General features: G+C 36.6%; 2 protein-coding genes and 1 long non-coding RNA gene across 10 annotated transcripts; all 3 read right to left on the bottom strand.

Moving 5' to 3' along the window:
* Positions 1-464: 464 nt before the first annotated feature.
* LOC110875903 lies at positions 465-1,304 on the bottom strand. The gene has a single exon (XM_022124098.1). It carries the CDS (start codon positions 1,302-1,304, stop codon positions 465-467), a length of 840 nt encoding a protein of 279 aa, XP_021979790.1.
* Positions 1,305-7,984: 6,680 nt separating this feature from the next.
* On the bottom strand, positions 7,985-10,115 carry LOC110877946 (tropinone reductase homolog At5g06060). The gene is made up of 5 exons (XM_022126176.2): positions 9,667-10,115; positions 9,411-9,582; positions 8,556-8,600; positions 8,374-8,480; positions 7,985-8,289 (listed from the first exon to the last, which is right to left on the bottom strand). The coding sequence occupies exons 1-5, from the start codon at positions 9,973-9,975 to the stop codon at positions 8,113-8,115; spliced, it is 810 nt and encodes a 269-aa protein (XP_021981868.1). The 5' UTR covers positions 9,976-10,115; the 3' UTR covers positions 7,985-8,112.
* A 1,405-nt stretch (positions 10,116-11,520) lies between these two features.
* On the bottom strand, positions 11,521-14,222 carry LOC110877947. Of its 8 annotated transcripts, XR_002557428.2 has the most exons (7): positions 13,749-14,222; positions 13,566-13,653; positions 13,278-13,465; positions 13,077-13,178; positions 12,489-12,753; positions 12,235-12,364; positions 11,521-11,854 (listed from the first exon to the last, which is right to left on the bottom strand). It is a non-coding gene; the product is annotated as an uncharacterized LOC110877947 (long non-coding RNA). The 8 variants fall into 8 exon arrangements; XR_002557430.2 differs by having other exon boundaries at positions 12,218-12,364; positions 13,566-14,221; XR_002557426.2 differs by having other exon boundaries at positions 13,566-14,221.
* Between the last annotated feature and the right edge of the window lie 264 nt (positions 14,223-14,486).

Below are 14,486 nucleotides of genomic sequence, written 5' to 3'. Positions count from 1 at the left end.
CTTGTAACAATCTAGAAAGCATTTCCATCTGTATGGTGCGAGAGAGTCTATCTTTTTGTCGATCTCAGGCAAAGAGTAGCAGTCTTTGGGACATGCCTTGTTGAGATCGGTATAATCGACGCACATTCTCCATCCTCCATTTGACTTCTCCACCATTACGGGGTTTGCCACCCAACTCTGATAGCGCACCTCTCGAAGGATTCCTGCTTTTAAGAGCTCACATACTTGCTCGTTCATTGCTTTGGTCTTATCCGCTCCTAAACTGCGCATTCTTTGTACTTTTGCTTCAACAGAGGGATAAGTGTTTAGACAATGCTCTGTAACGTCGCGCGGGGCACCGGTCATGTCTGCCGGAGTCCAGGCGAAAATATCCATGTTTCTGAACAAAAGCTGTTTGAGGTGCGTTCTGATGTTTGATGAGATAACGTGGCCTATCGTCACCGTTTGTTCTGGGTATTTGCGATTTAAAACCCATTTTTTGGTTCTGTTGCTGAGACTTTTGGTGCTTTTGTCGGGCGCAATTTATCTGGCAACATTACTTCCTTTTTTGCATAGATAATTGCCACCCCCGTCTCGGTTGGAAACCCGATGGCTGAGTGGGGTGTGGAAGTTACCATGTTTAATTCGCCTTGGGTTTCGCTCCCGATCAAAACATCATGCCTTGATTTGACAGGCATTACCATGAAGTTGACCATTGTTGTTCTTGAGTGCTTCCCGTCAGAAAGCGTGAGGGGGAAGCTGATTTGGCCTAGTGGGAAGACCATTTCATTGCAGAATCCCGACAAAGGGTAATCGACCGGCTCAAGTCTTGCTTTATCTTCATCGTCGAACTGATTAAAGCATTGCTCATAGATGATATCTGCTGTACTTCCTGGGTCGATGAATACGTGATCTGTCTTGTAATGGCCGATAATGCCGGTAATGACGACGGGGCGCGTTGCGCGTGGACCCCTGCGCATTACTGGGAAGATAACCTGTTGCTCTTGCCATGTTGGTTCGAAAGGTCGCTTGCGTTTATCTCTTGCGCTATATGGTGGTCCGTTGACCATATGTGTTTCTAAGCGTCTGACCTTTTTGTCTCTTCCATCATCGTTGCGCTGGATCTGCCGTGTCTCTTTGCGCACATTCTTTACTAGATGACCCAGCTTTCCACTTTTCAGCGTTTTTTCGATTTCTTGCCTTAAGCTAATATAGTCATCAGTCAGATGACCTGTATCCTTATGGAAATCACAATACAGGTTGGGGTCTTGTCCCTTCTTGTTGGTCATAGGCCTTGGCGCCTTGAAATCATGGTTCTCCGACATGAGCACCTCTTTAGGTGTCTTTATGAGCGGAGTCTAATGCTTTTCTCGATTTTCATTCCTGACCGCCTTCCTGTACTCGATGTGATCGATAGTATCTCGCGCGTCTTCTCTGTAGCGAGATCGTTCTTCATAACGAGGTCGTTCGTCATAACCGCTGGAATGGTTGGTTTTCCACCTAGGGTTTTTGCCTTTGTTGCGCCTGTTGTTGTTACGTGAGGATCCCTTTGAAAATTTATCTTCAGTATAAGAGTTCTTGTGACCAGCCAGTGACTCCTCAGTTTGCGCGACTATCTTCGCAGCCTCCATGAGTTTATCCCATTCTTTGGGCATTCCGTCCTTTCCTGTGATAGTCCTGATAAGGCTATCACAACGAATGGCTTTCTTGAAGTGAGCGCGCATGAGTTGCTCGTTTACACCGCCAATTTCCAGACATTCCTTATTAAAGCGAGTGATGAAATCTTCTAAACCTTCATTTTCTCTGCGCCAAATGTCTGTTACCTCTGCTGTATCGCGCTGGTAACGTCATTGTTGACTGAAACGATTCACAAACTGTGTTCTGAAATCAACCCATGACTCGATCTTCCCAGGAGGGAGACTGTCGAACCAGGCGCGAGCAGCTCCGGTAAAAGTTTGGATAAACAGATGGCACCACATAGGCATGGTCCATCCTCCCATGCAACCAACGCTTGTGAATACTCTGACGTGATCATCAGGATCAGTCAATCCGTTAAACTTTCCAACTGTCGGAGGTAATTTTTCTCTTGATAGTGGCGCGAGCGCGATCTTTGGGATGAATTTTGAATGCTCTGCAGCTTCGGCTGGTCGATAGGCGAGGCGAAAGTCTCGCTCTGCCTCTTCGTTGTATCCGACGTGCTGCCTCGGCCTGTAGTATTCATGGTTCTTTGGTAAGCGGTTGAAGACTGAAGAACCCTCGTCTTCTTGCCATGTTGGATCATTTGGGTCAGTATTGTCCCATTCGTTATTCATGTTGCGCGGCGTGAGCCGGCTATGAACTGGACCTCTTTGGACATGTGACGGGTAGTCATAATAGCTTTCCGTTTCTCCCCGTGTGTCGCGTGTGTCATGCACACTTAGTCTTCTCTTGGGAGGGGGCCTGTTAATTATTCCTTGGAGATTTTGCGGTGGGGGTATCTGGCGCGCCCCCTCACTCTGGCCCTGAGGTGTAACCAAGGACGGTTCTGCCGTTAAAACTGCTTGTTGTGTGCTCAAAGATTGATATGCTGCATTAATTGTGGAAATTTGCTTGGCGTACCACGAGGCTGGAGTTTCGCCTTCGGGTAGCCCTAGTAGCGCCGAAATGTTTTGAGGTGGAGCTGGATTCGAAGGTCCAGCACCATTGTTTCCTGGGGTTATCGTCTGAGTGATGCGAGTGATGCTCGCGCGAGGTCCCCCAGTATTGGTTACTTCGATTTCACCGATTTCTTCTACATGCTGGGCTTGGACGTTTCGATTATCTTCACCCAACACTGTATTAGAGTTAGCTCCGAAGCCAAACTCGGGAATGATTCCTTGACCAGCCATGATCGAAGGAAAAACAACGAAAACTCAGAAAAGAAGATGAAAGTGTTTTGTAGAAAACCGGTGGGCGCCAATGAAGAAACACTGAACTAATTTAGTGGTTAATTAGTTTGGTTTATGTTTCTACCATAAGGGTTAATCTTCTTATCAGCTTCTGAGCTCGTTTCCGGTTCACTAATCCTGCAAAACAGAACACCGTTAGCTTATTAAGAGGGGAATATGGGGGTTTCCCTCTTAACCAGACTCCGACGTGAGAATAAGTGACTGTATTGAGGAGTTAATTGAGTATTAAGAATGAGAGTAGAGGGAATGGAATCCTTATACTTGTGAACTAAGGTCTCTATTTATAGCCGGAGAGGTGTAGGGGATGTGGGCTGATGGGCCTTGGGCCGGAAGGCGACAACGTAGCGGATATGCTCCTTGTCTCACTGGTGTCGACCGTTAATGGCTTCTAGAAGTTTTCTGGTGCTGGTGCACCGTGATTGGAGCCACGTGTCGCTGCTGTCGGCCTCGTTGTCCCTCTGCCATCAGCAGGTAAGTGGAGATCGTGGGACAGATGTCTCTGCCCTGTGATTGGTGCCACGAGGTGTCCTTAAGTACTTTTTTGTCTCCTACACGTCAGACGATCGTGGAGCACAATTGAGCAGGGTCTGAAGGACGCGGATTGGCTCTTTTTATCTGCCACCTGTACCTTTTGTACCTTCTGAAGTGGTCCTGCGCTACAAGTCCTGCGCGGCCTTACTGAGCACGTAACTAGCCCGCGCAGGATTAGTTGTTGAAGACTCTTATTCAGAAAGCCAAGTGTTGAGGTGAATGTTCTTTCTTGTCTAGACCCCGCGCGAGGTCAATCAATGCTGAAGTAACCCGCGCGAGGCTGTGATTGAACATCTTGATGATTACGGAGTATGGTCCTGCGCGCGACCTGTAGGAAGGTTTGCGCGGCTTTTTGGGACCATACCCCTTCAATGATAATTCTATCTTTTCTCAAGCATCAAAAGGTATAAAATATAAGATAAGGTCTTCTTTTATGTTAAAAACGTAGTGTTATTGATCCTTTGAAAACATTTCAAGATTTGACACTCTGTATAGCAGAGCTGACAAAACATCTTGTGTTGTATTATGCCGGACACGCTATGAAACATTTAACATGACTTTTTTAACTAAATATTTCATTTCCTTGAACACTATTATGCACTTTTTTAATTATAGGAGCCCTATTACGTTTAACATAACATAAAAAACTTAAAAATTATAGGAGCCCTATTACGTTTTGGCCCTGATCTTGTGCCCACTGACCCATGCTCATGGCCCACCATGGTGATCACAAAGAAAACCCCATGATCATGCCTGAAGTTGTGATGTCAAATGATTTATGGATTTGGCATGCGTACGTCGTGCATGTTGGTTCAACAACGACATAAATGTCTTCCACCAATCTCCATTATTCACTAACGAGATGCTTGGAACCGTGCCGAAGTGTTCATGTCATATTAATGGGTGTCAATACATACGTGGTTGCTATCTTGCCGATAGGGTTTACCCTATTTGGTCTATGTTTGTGAAAGGGTTCTCTTATCCAGCCAACCCCAAGGAAATAAAGTTCTAGAAGGCACAAGAGTCGGTAAAAAAGATGAGGAACGAGCATTCGGTGCTTTAAAATCTAAATGGGTTATTATTCAACTACCTTCTCGGGCTCATAAGCGCAAGAAAATAAGGAAAATGATGTATGCATACATTATATTGCACAACATGATCTTAAAAGATGACGAGAATGCAATATCACCGGTTTACATCATGGAACCTCCGACCGAAGTAATTGTTCGCGATAATATACTTACAAAATTGCGGGATTCATATACACATTTTAGATTTCGATAAAATCTTGTGGAATAAGTTGCAACTCTAAACATCCCGGATTTAACGAATAGCAGTTAAATCTAGAAATTTATTTATTATTTTTTTATTCATTTAATTTTTTATGATTATGTTATTTTATTTTAATCATTTTATGCTTTTAATTTTTTTTAATTAATGAAACAATATTCTTTTTTGTTTTCGTATATGTCATTTTATAAGTTAAAAAATGAAAAAATGGAATTTTGGTTTTTTGATGTCTATTGTTTGATTTCTTAGAACGACGAATTTGTTAATCCTATCATTTGTGTGACTTCAACACAAAACCTTCATACCTTAGTGTTACTAAAGGTTTTGCCTTTGTTAATGGATCACCAACCCATACCAACCAATTGATATATTCCTTATTTTTATGGATAGCAACGAGGTGGGATTGGGACGGATTTAGGCAATCCTAACCTCTTACCCGTCGGGTATTAGGTACACCCGTTAATTAAAAAAAACCCGTTGGGTATACATGATCCAAAACCTGTCAGATGTTTTTTGAGAAACTACTAATCAATAACATTTAATAATATAATACAATACAATACAATACAATACAATACAATACAATACAATACAATACAATACAATACAATACAATACAATACAATACAATACAATACAATACAATACAATACAATACAATACAATACAATACAATACAATACAATACAATACAATACAATACAATACAATACAATACAATACAATACAATACAATACAATACAATACAATACAATACAATACAATACAATACAATACAATACAATACAATACAATACAATACAATACAATACAATACAATACAATACAATACAATACAATACAATACAATACAATACAATACAATACAATACAATACAATACAATACAATACAATACAATACAATACAATACAATACAATACAATACAATACAATACAATACAATACAATACAATACAATACAATACAATACAATACAATACAATACAATACAATACAATAACAATACAATACAATACAATACAATACAATACAATACAATACAATACAATACAATACAATACAATACAATACAATACAATACAATACAATACAATACAATACAATACAATACAATACAATACAATACAATACAATACAATACAATACAATACAATACAATACAATACAATACAATACAATACAATACAATACAATACAATACAATACAATACAATACAATACAATACATACAATACAATACAATACAATACAATACAATACAATACAATACAATACAATACAATACAATACAATACAATACAATACAATACAATACAATACAATACAATACAATACAATACAATACAATACAATACAATACAATACAATACAATACAATACAATACAATACAATACAATACAATACAATACAATACAATACAATACAATACAATACAATACAATACAATACAATACAATACAATACAATACAATACAATACAATACAATACAATACAATACAATACAATACAATACAATACAATACAATACAATACAATACAATACAATACAATACAATACAATACAATACAATACAATACAATACAATACAATACAATACAATACAATACAATACAATACAATACAATACAATACAATACAATACAATACAATACAATACAATACAATACAATACAATACAATACAATACAATACAATACAATACAATACAATACAATACAATACAATACAATACAATACAATACAATACAATACAATACAATACAATACAATACAATACAATACAATACAATACAATACAATACAATACAATACAATACAATACAATACAATACAATACAATACAATACAATACAATATAATATAATATATACTCGAATGCATAAATGACATAAATAATGTATGATATATCAGATATAATATATATATACATATCTAAAAAATAAAAGAAAATATATTGGGTATAAATCGGGTAAACTGGTACACTTTATTGGGTAATTAGATAGGGTAAATGGGTATACCATCAAATCCAAAATCTGCGAAAAAAAAAGTAATCCCATACCCGGTCTCATACTTGATTACTTAACCCCAAATATCAGGTTTCGAATTTACTCATTAATTTGGTTCAAAATAAATTGAGATTAGCTTCACCTAACTGATTCATCCCAACAGTAGTTTTTTTATTTAATGTTAATGCTTGCTTTACTCTACTACTTCAATAATTCTAACTAATCACCCTTCTCCTTTAGGAGGTATATGCCTCTACCAAGTAGGCTAGCTTCACATTCGCTGGAATGCAGAAGTGTAACTTGTGGGGTTACTTGCAGTTTTTGGTAACCTGTTTCTAAATACACTTTGCTGGAATGCAGTAATGTATTTAACTTTACCTATATACTTAAGTATAAATTGGTTCATAAACCGAGTCGTATCAAATGACATTTTTTAGTGATTTTGACTCATTTTGTGACAAAATTAATATCTATGTATAGTTAATAGCAAACACTTTACAACAGCATATTCAAATTTGTATAAAACATTATATAATGAACTAATAACTTAGTTAATATAAAAATCTTGTACTTAGTAATTTTACAATTTTACGGATGTCATGTATACGCGTGGACTAGGATTATTTTGCTTATGTGTGTTATTCATCTCATCCAGGGTTTCCCAAACAAAGGTACAATGGTTGTAGTACTAAATAAAACCCACCCTCTATGTTTGTTACATTTTCTTTGTGTTTTCTAACTACATGCATGTGAACCTTGGCAGGGGTTTGGTAAAATCCTTTTGGAAATGTTGTACAGTTCTTCCCATTGTTGAAACTCTTCTAAAAGCTGGTAGAATTGTAGCATCAAATTATTTATTACGTTATCTGCTTCTAAAAACGTTTATTATTAGACTGTGTGTAGTGGTTTAAATAGAAGTGAAAAAGTTTCTGTTATGTTAGTGGCATTTAGACAGTGAGACTTTAACTAACAAAACTCTCAAAAGTGTGTATGTGATTTGGCTAAATAATAATTAAAAAAAAAACGAAGTTTAACCCCCTCTCTTTCTCTCTGAGCCCCCAACTCGAGCCCGTTAACACGGCGATACCCTCTCCTATGGCGCCTCTCTTTCTGCGTAATGATGGTTTGGGCCTGAACATGTTACATGCTGAGCTGAACGTGGGATGGCGCCACAACACATAGTCTTAGCAGAGTGACCTCTTCAAGAACTGTTCGATTTTCAAAACATGGGAAAAGATGAAAACAAATTCAAACAAGGACACACAATTCTTATGCCAGAAACATTCATTATGATCTTACACAAGAAAACATGATTAACAAAGGCAGTCCACACAAACACAAAAGTAAGCAGGGAAACTTGAAGTTGCAATTACTCATGGAAAGCCGTTAACCGAAAAACCTCCATCAACGGCAATTGTTTGACCCGTGATGTAAGAGGCAGCCGGTAGGCAAAGGAATGCAACCATTGATGAAACTTCATTTGCTTCTCCAGGTCGCTTCAGCGGTGTTCTGGACGCCACTTTATCCAAAAAGTGTTTATCACTGAGCACCTGCACAAATCAAAATTCTATATCATCAAACTCAAACTAGAAATGTTCCTATGTGGGGAAAAATCAACATTAAAGTTCTATTACATGTTCGACAAGCGAGGTTTTGATATACCACGGTGCTACACTATTAACCCGAATATTGTCGTTCGCCCATTCACAAGCTAAATTCTTTGCAAGCTGATTCATCGCACCTATGGATGGAAAACAGAAGTTATAAACTAAAAGTCTAAAACTATCAAAACATTTATCAAGAAAACCGTGCATACCTTTAGTGGCTCCGTATATAGACCCAGAAGACATGTGAATAAGACCTGTATTAGATAGAATATATTATTTAGTGTCAATTAACTATATATTATATCAACAATGAGGATATTTACAGATGAAAAATAATCAAATCATATCCCCTAATTATGATAAAGTTAATTACACTAAACCTTAACTAATACATTCTATTTGCTATATAGACCCAAAAGACATGTGAATATAAGACCTGGATTAGATAGAATATATTATTTAGCGTCAATTAACTATATATTATATCAACAATGAGGATATTTACAGAAGAAAAAAAATCAAATCAAATCATATCCCCTAATTATGATAAAGATAATTACACTAAACCCTAACTAATACATTATATCTGCTATATAGTCCCAGAAGACATGTAAATAAGACTAGTATTAGATAGAATATATTATTTAGTATTAATTAACTATATATTATATCAACAATGAGGAAATTTAGAGACGAAAAATAATCAAATCATATGCCTAGTTATGATAAAGATTATTACAATAAACCTTAACTAATATATTCTAGAGTAAATTACGATTTTGGCCCCTCTAGTTATATCACTTTTACCCTTTTAGCCCAATTTTTTTTAACATCTGAGCCCCCAACGTCTTTTTTTCTAACCCTTTTGGCCCCTAACACTAACCTAATCCATTAAATGTTAGGGACTAAAAGAGTTAGAGAAAAAAAACGCTAGAGGCCAAAAGGTTTAGAAAAAAAGACGTTGGAGACTCAGATGTTAAAAAATTCTTTTTGGGCTAAAAAGGTAAAAGTGATATAACCACAGGGGCTAAAATCGTAATTTACTCTATATTCTATCTGCTAACCTGCAACCGAGGAAATGAAGACGATGCTCGCAAGAGTGGAAGCCTTTAGAAGAGGATGTGCGAGTTGACATATATGGTAAGAAGATTCCAAATTGGTAGACATGATCATGGAATATTCTTCAGCTGTGTACTCCATAGTTGGTTTCTTTATGTTTGTCCCAACATTGTTTATCTGCACTACCAATCAATTTATTAATTTCTCACAACATCATGAAATAGTTACTAGAATCTTTCAAGCAATATCAAAAGAACATACTAAAATGTTGAGCTTTCCATTGAAAATAGAGGAAACTTTTTCTAGAAGTTGTTGGCGTTGCGTATGAGAAGATGCATCGCAGACGGATCCTGCGACGGCGTACCCTTTGGCGGACCATTCCTGTAAGCGTTGATTAAGTTCGGCTTCATTGCGAGAGCAAGTGTGTACAACCGCGCCTAACTCTACCAGTTCCTCCACCACGGCGTAGCCGATACCACGTGTACCCCCGGTTACTAGAGCAGTCATTCCAGCTAGAGACCATCTGGAACTTTTAGTTATGGAACCGCTACCAATGGGGTGGTGGTCCATTGACAAATACAAAAGCTTTAAACAGGGATGTCTTGAGTTCAAGTTCTAAAAACAGCACTGAATAAAAGATGTTTGCTGTTAAAAAAAAAAAAAGTTATGGAACCGCTGTCCACCGTTGCCGCTGTGGTCTCCATGTTATGCAACTAAAACAAATTAAGCAGCTCTGCATTTATTTCAATAGGTCCCCTTGTCCTTTCGCCCATCTCTTTCGCCTGTGTTTTACTACCCCACAAACTTGACTTTTTTTAGTTTTTTTATTGGTTTTTCTAATTTAAATATTATATTTTGATTTTTATTATGAGTGTTAGCAGTAAAGAGGAATGGCAAGCCATTGCGGATGGCATCGTCAAAAAGGAATGTAACCATCACTAGTGCTCTAGCGGTGACCACGTGTATTTAAGTTCCATCTATGGTGGGCTCGGGTGAGTTTTCCTCTCCAGGTCTCAAGTTCGAGTCTGGGTGATAGGAGTTTGTCATTGAGTGGCTTAAATTGGCGATCTATTGTACGAGAGGACTCTCTAGCGCGGACCCAATTAAGACAACATATGCTAGACCTCCCGACATTCGCGAATAATTTTACACATGAAAAAAAAAAGTAAAGAACCAATTTAAACTCTCACCAAAAGTAATGCGTATAATTGATTTATAATAAATAATGTAATAACTTTCCCAGCGTTGTTTTCAAACCCAATAATGCATATTAGATGATGAAATGAGTGACTCAAATGTGTTGGGTCAATCTTTACGGGTCAAAATGGATGCGGTGGAATAATTAGAACCACTTAGGTTTTGTTTTAGTCATATTCTCTTTTATTAACGATAGTGGATTAGTGGCTCTAATTGGTAGTTCTTAGTTTAGTGGGTTTGAGTTAAGATCCGATATAAACTACGCTAATTATAAAAACTATAAAAACAGATCTGAATCATTTAAATATTGAATCCATGGATGATGTTTATTACATATATTACCCCTTAGTTATGTTAATTAGTATTTTAAGTGTATTTTAGTAATTGCCATAATTACTAAATAAAAGGATTAAAGTTTAAGTATTCTTATGTTGACTTTTTCATATTAGTTACCATTTTTATAAAATCAAATAAATTTTATATACTTTATTAGTTTTATAAAAAATACAACATAAAATCAAGTATTTTTATCTTTAATATGTGTATAATACTGCTATATATTTATTTATTTTTTATATCACATTTAAAAAAACTGAAAATAGTACTTCAAAACTATTTGTGCTGGTTTTAAAATCATTGGTTGTATTTGTACTAGTTTTGAACTTGTTTTCTGTTAATTTTGTGTGTGCTGGTTTCAAAATCTTTGATTGTACTTGTACTAGTTTTGAACTTGTTTTGTGTTAATTTTGTGTGTGCTGGTTTCAAAATCTTCGGTTGTATTTGTACTAGTTTTGAGTTTGTTTTGTGCTGATTTTGCACGCGTTGGTTTCAAAACTGTATATGCTGATTTCAATATTGTCTGTCATAAATTCGAACCAACTAGAAAATTGACCCGCGCGCGTTGCGGCGCGGGCCAAGAGGGTAGAAACATCATGGACGTGCATTCTATCAGATTTCAAGTTATTCCGTATGAAATTTCTTCATAATAAGGGCAGTACCTACCTGGTTATACATATACCTTGTTTTAAATACATTAGTGTTTAAACTTAGGAAACACAAAAAGCAGACTTAATACTAATTAACTAATACTCTTCACCATGGCCTTCCTCGTTATCAGCAGACTCAAGCCCAAACTATTCATAATCCTTCTCAAGAGTAGCCAAATCCTCTCTCAAAAATTGGTATGAAACTCATTCACATCGACATTCAGCGCCCCATCGAATCGAAGCGATGTAGTCAAAGAAGAGAAAACCTGTAACAACAAAAGCCATCAATTTCACAATTACTTGCAAAAACACAAATCCAAACAGATACAAATTCATTCAGGCATTTCATTTAATCAACTGAAACTTAAACAATAGCTCATATAAAATTATCCACTAATGTTCTAGATGTTTTAGGTCATATGTTGGGGATTATGATATTTGATACCAATTAAGAGCATCCTAAACAAATATATTTCATCCGCAAGAAGCTATCAACAAAATAAAGTGATCAACACAATGAAGTTTTGGATGAGTTACCGAAGCCTTCACATACAGAACAATGACAGATTTATTCAATTATTTGATAAAATATAGTGGCATGTAAATATGTGTGATGACACATAGTAAACCTCAAGTTGATCTGGACCTGTGCTGTCCATGACTTCTGTCTCATCTTCAATGAAGTAACCTTATGCGTTGTCTTTTGTCTATCAGAATATTCTAGATAAATTCAGCTCCCATGGCTTCCAATATCAAACTGAGTGTCGTTGAACATCCTGTATACATCCAAACGAAAAATGACAAAACAGAGTCAGATCTGGAAACAGTCACAAATAGCAATTTTACTAAAATCCAAAATTACTAACAAAAAAAGAACCATAGTGAAAAGCTAAGACACACCTCGTTTCTTAATCGGCTCAATTGGAGTTTGAGCTGATATGGCTAGAAAACGTCAGTAGTCAGTACCCGTGGATTCTCGTTTGCTGCTAAGTTTTCGAAGTAAAACGGCTCGCAAACCGGACCCGGCTTGGCATTGCGGCTGTTGCTGAGAAGCCGGCCAGGGCGAGAACGGCAGTGTTTTTTTGCTAACATTCCTGCCGCCACAGAGTTTGGCCGTCAATAAGGGCCATAGAGAGGATATGTTGGGAAGATGGATGGGAAGTGGCTACGCTTAGATGATGACGCGTGGAATGCATTAAAAAACACCTTAGTGTGAGCGCGTTCAATTATGCAAATGAAGCAATTCGAAACCCTTGATTAAAAACTGAAGATCCATATTCTTTAATTCACTGTTCATTTCATTCTTTTAAAATAAAGAAAAGTTTCTTCAAGATACCATATCCATCATAATAACCCAAACAATACCAATATTTTAATTTCAAACTATGCTACAAATTTGCTGTTTAAAATTTCTAAGTTTGCTGGTTATTGTGATTTATGACAATGCCAAATAAAAAAAAATAGGGAACTAAATTTATCATTCATTACCTGTAATAAGTTAAGCCCTCCAGCATACTTGTGATTTTTATTCATAAACTTTTCTTCGGCATTCTAGACAGCCTTTGTAGTCCAACGGTTGCCCTCTCCTAACTGTACATACAATAGGAAAAATAAAAAAAAAATGGAGTGAACTTTACAATTTACATAAAATTCAAAAGACCAGTAAAAGAATTTGAAATATGAACCAACCATAAGCTATGAAAAGTCTAGCATTGGAGAAAGACGTCTAATATGTACCTGAGGTGATGCAAACTATACCTACTCCATGACAATTTGAAGTGTAGTTGAATGAAAGAGGTCATGGAGATCGCATTTAAGCATACTGGAAGTTAATATTTTTCTTACATTCTGTTCATACAAAATCACAATGGAATAACCTGTTCAAATGAGGAATCATTTCAAACAAATGGTAAAGTAAAAAGATTGAGCCTTATTATATTATTGGTTCACAAAGGTTAAGGTCTCAATAAGGCAAACCTTCAGTTCTTTTTGAACCCCAACCCACAGGTGACGTTCGAATCCCGAAACCCCCAAAATGCAAGCCCCAAATGAGAATCAACAAAACCTTAAAGATTCACATGCAACATAAGAAACGCACGAAACAACCAAAGGAAATCCGACTATTGGCCAAATCACACAAAGAAGCAGAGAAGTGCATACCGTATCCTCAAGCGAAATCGATAGCGTCGACTTTAAATCACCGCTAAGAATAACCGATTTTACAATTTCGGTACTTCAGGGCTGGGTTGTTTACAGCGGCTATCGGAGATGACAAAGATGGTGGTAGTTTCACAGAGGGAAGAGACAAGAGAGGAGAGGGGAATGGTGGTGGTGACGGACCGACGGGGGTGGATGGTAGTGGTGAAGTTAAGATCGGAAGGAACGCCGATGTTGATCAAGAGGATGTGAGTCTCTCTTTTTTAGGGTTTTACAGGTCGAATGAAGCGGTGGTGGTGAGGAAATCAATAGACACGATGATGTACAACAACACAAAGCAAGCCTTGTACAACAATAATAAGCACAAAATATCAATATAGCTTAGAGTACAACACTATATTGCCAAAACATGTTACAAATTAGAGTATATATAAATTTGTGTTGGCCTTGTTTGTACTAGTTTTGAAGTTGTTTAATATCTTGTAACAACATATTTGAAAAAGATAACAAATGTATGATTTTATGCAACAAAAGCTCATGCATTTTATTTAATAAGCACACACTAATTATATTCAACACATGCTTTAAGTGTAATCAGCACATAAATTTATACAAGTCACATAAATATTATCTACTCAACACATCAATATATAAATCAGCACATCATTCTTAGTGAACTTTTAGAAACTTGATATCGTTTTAGCAATTCATGATCTGCCACATTAAATGTTATAATGATTT

This window comes from Helianthus annuus, chromosome 9 (assembly GCF_002127325.2).
Source record: "Helianthus annuus cultivar XRQ/B chromosome 9, HanXRQr2.0-SUNRISE, whole genome shotgun sequence".
NCBI lineage: Eukaryota > Viridiplantae > Streptophyta > Magnoliopsida > Asterales > Asteraceae > Helianthus > Helianthus annuus.
The sequence above is the reverse complement of the archived record's forward strand: the minus strand, read 5'-3'. Positions and strand labels throughout refer to the sequence as shown.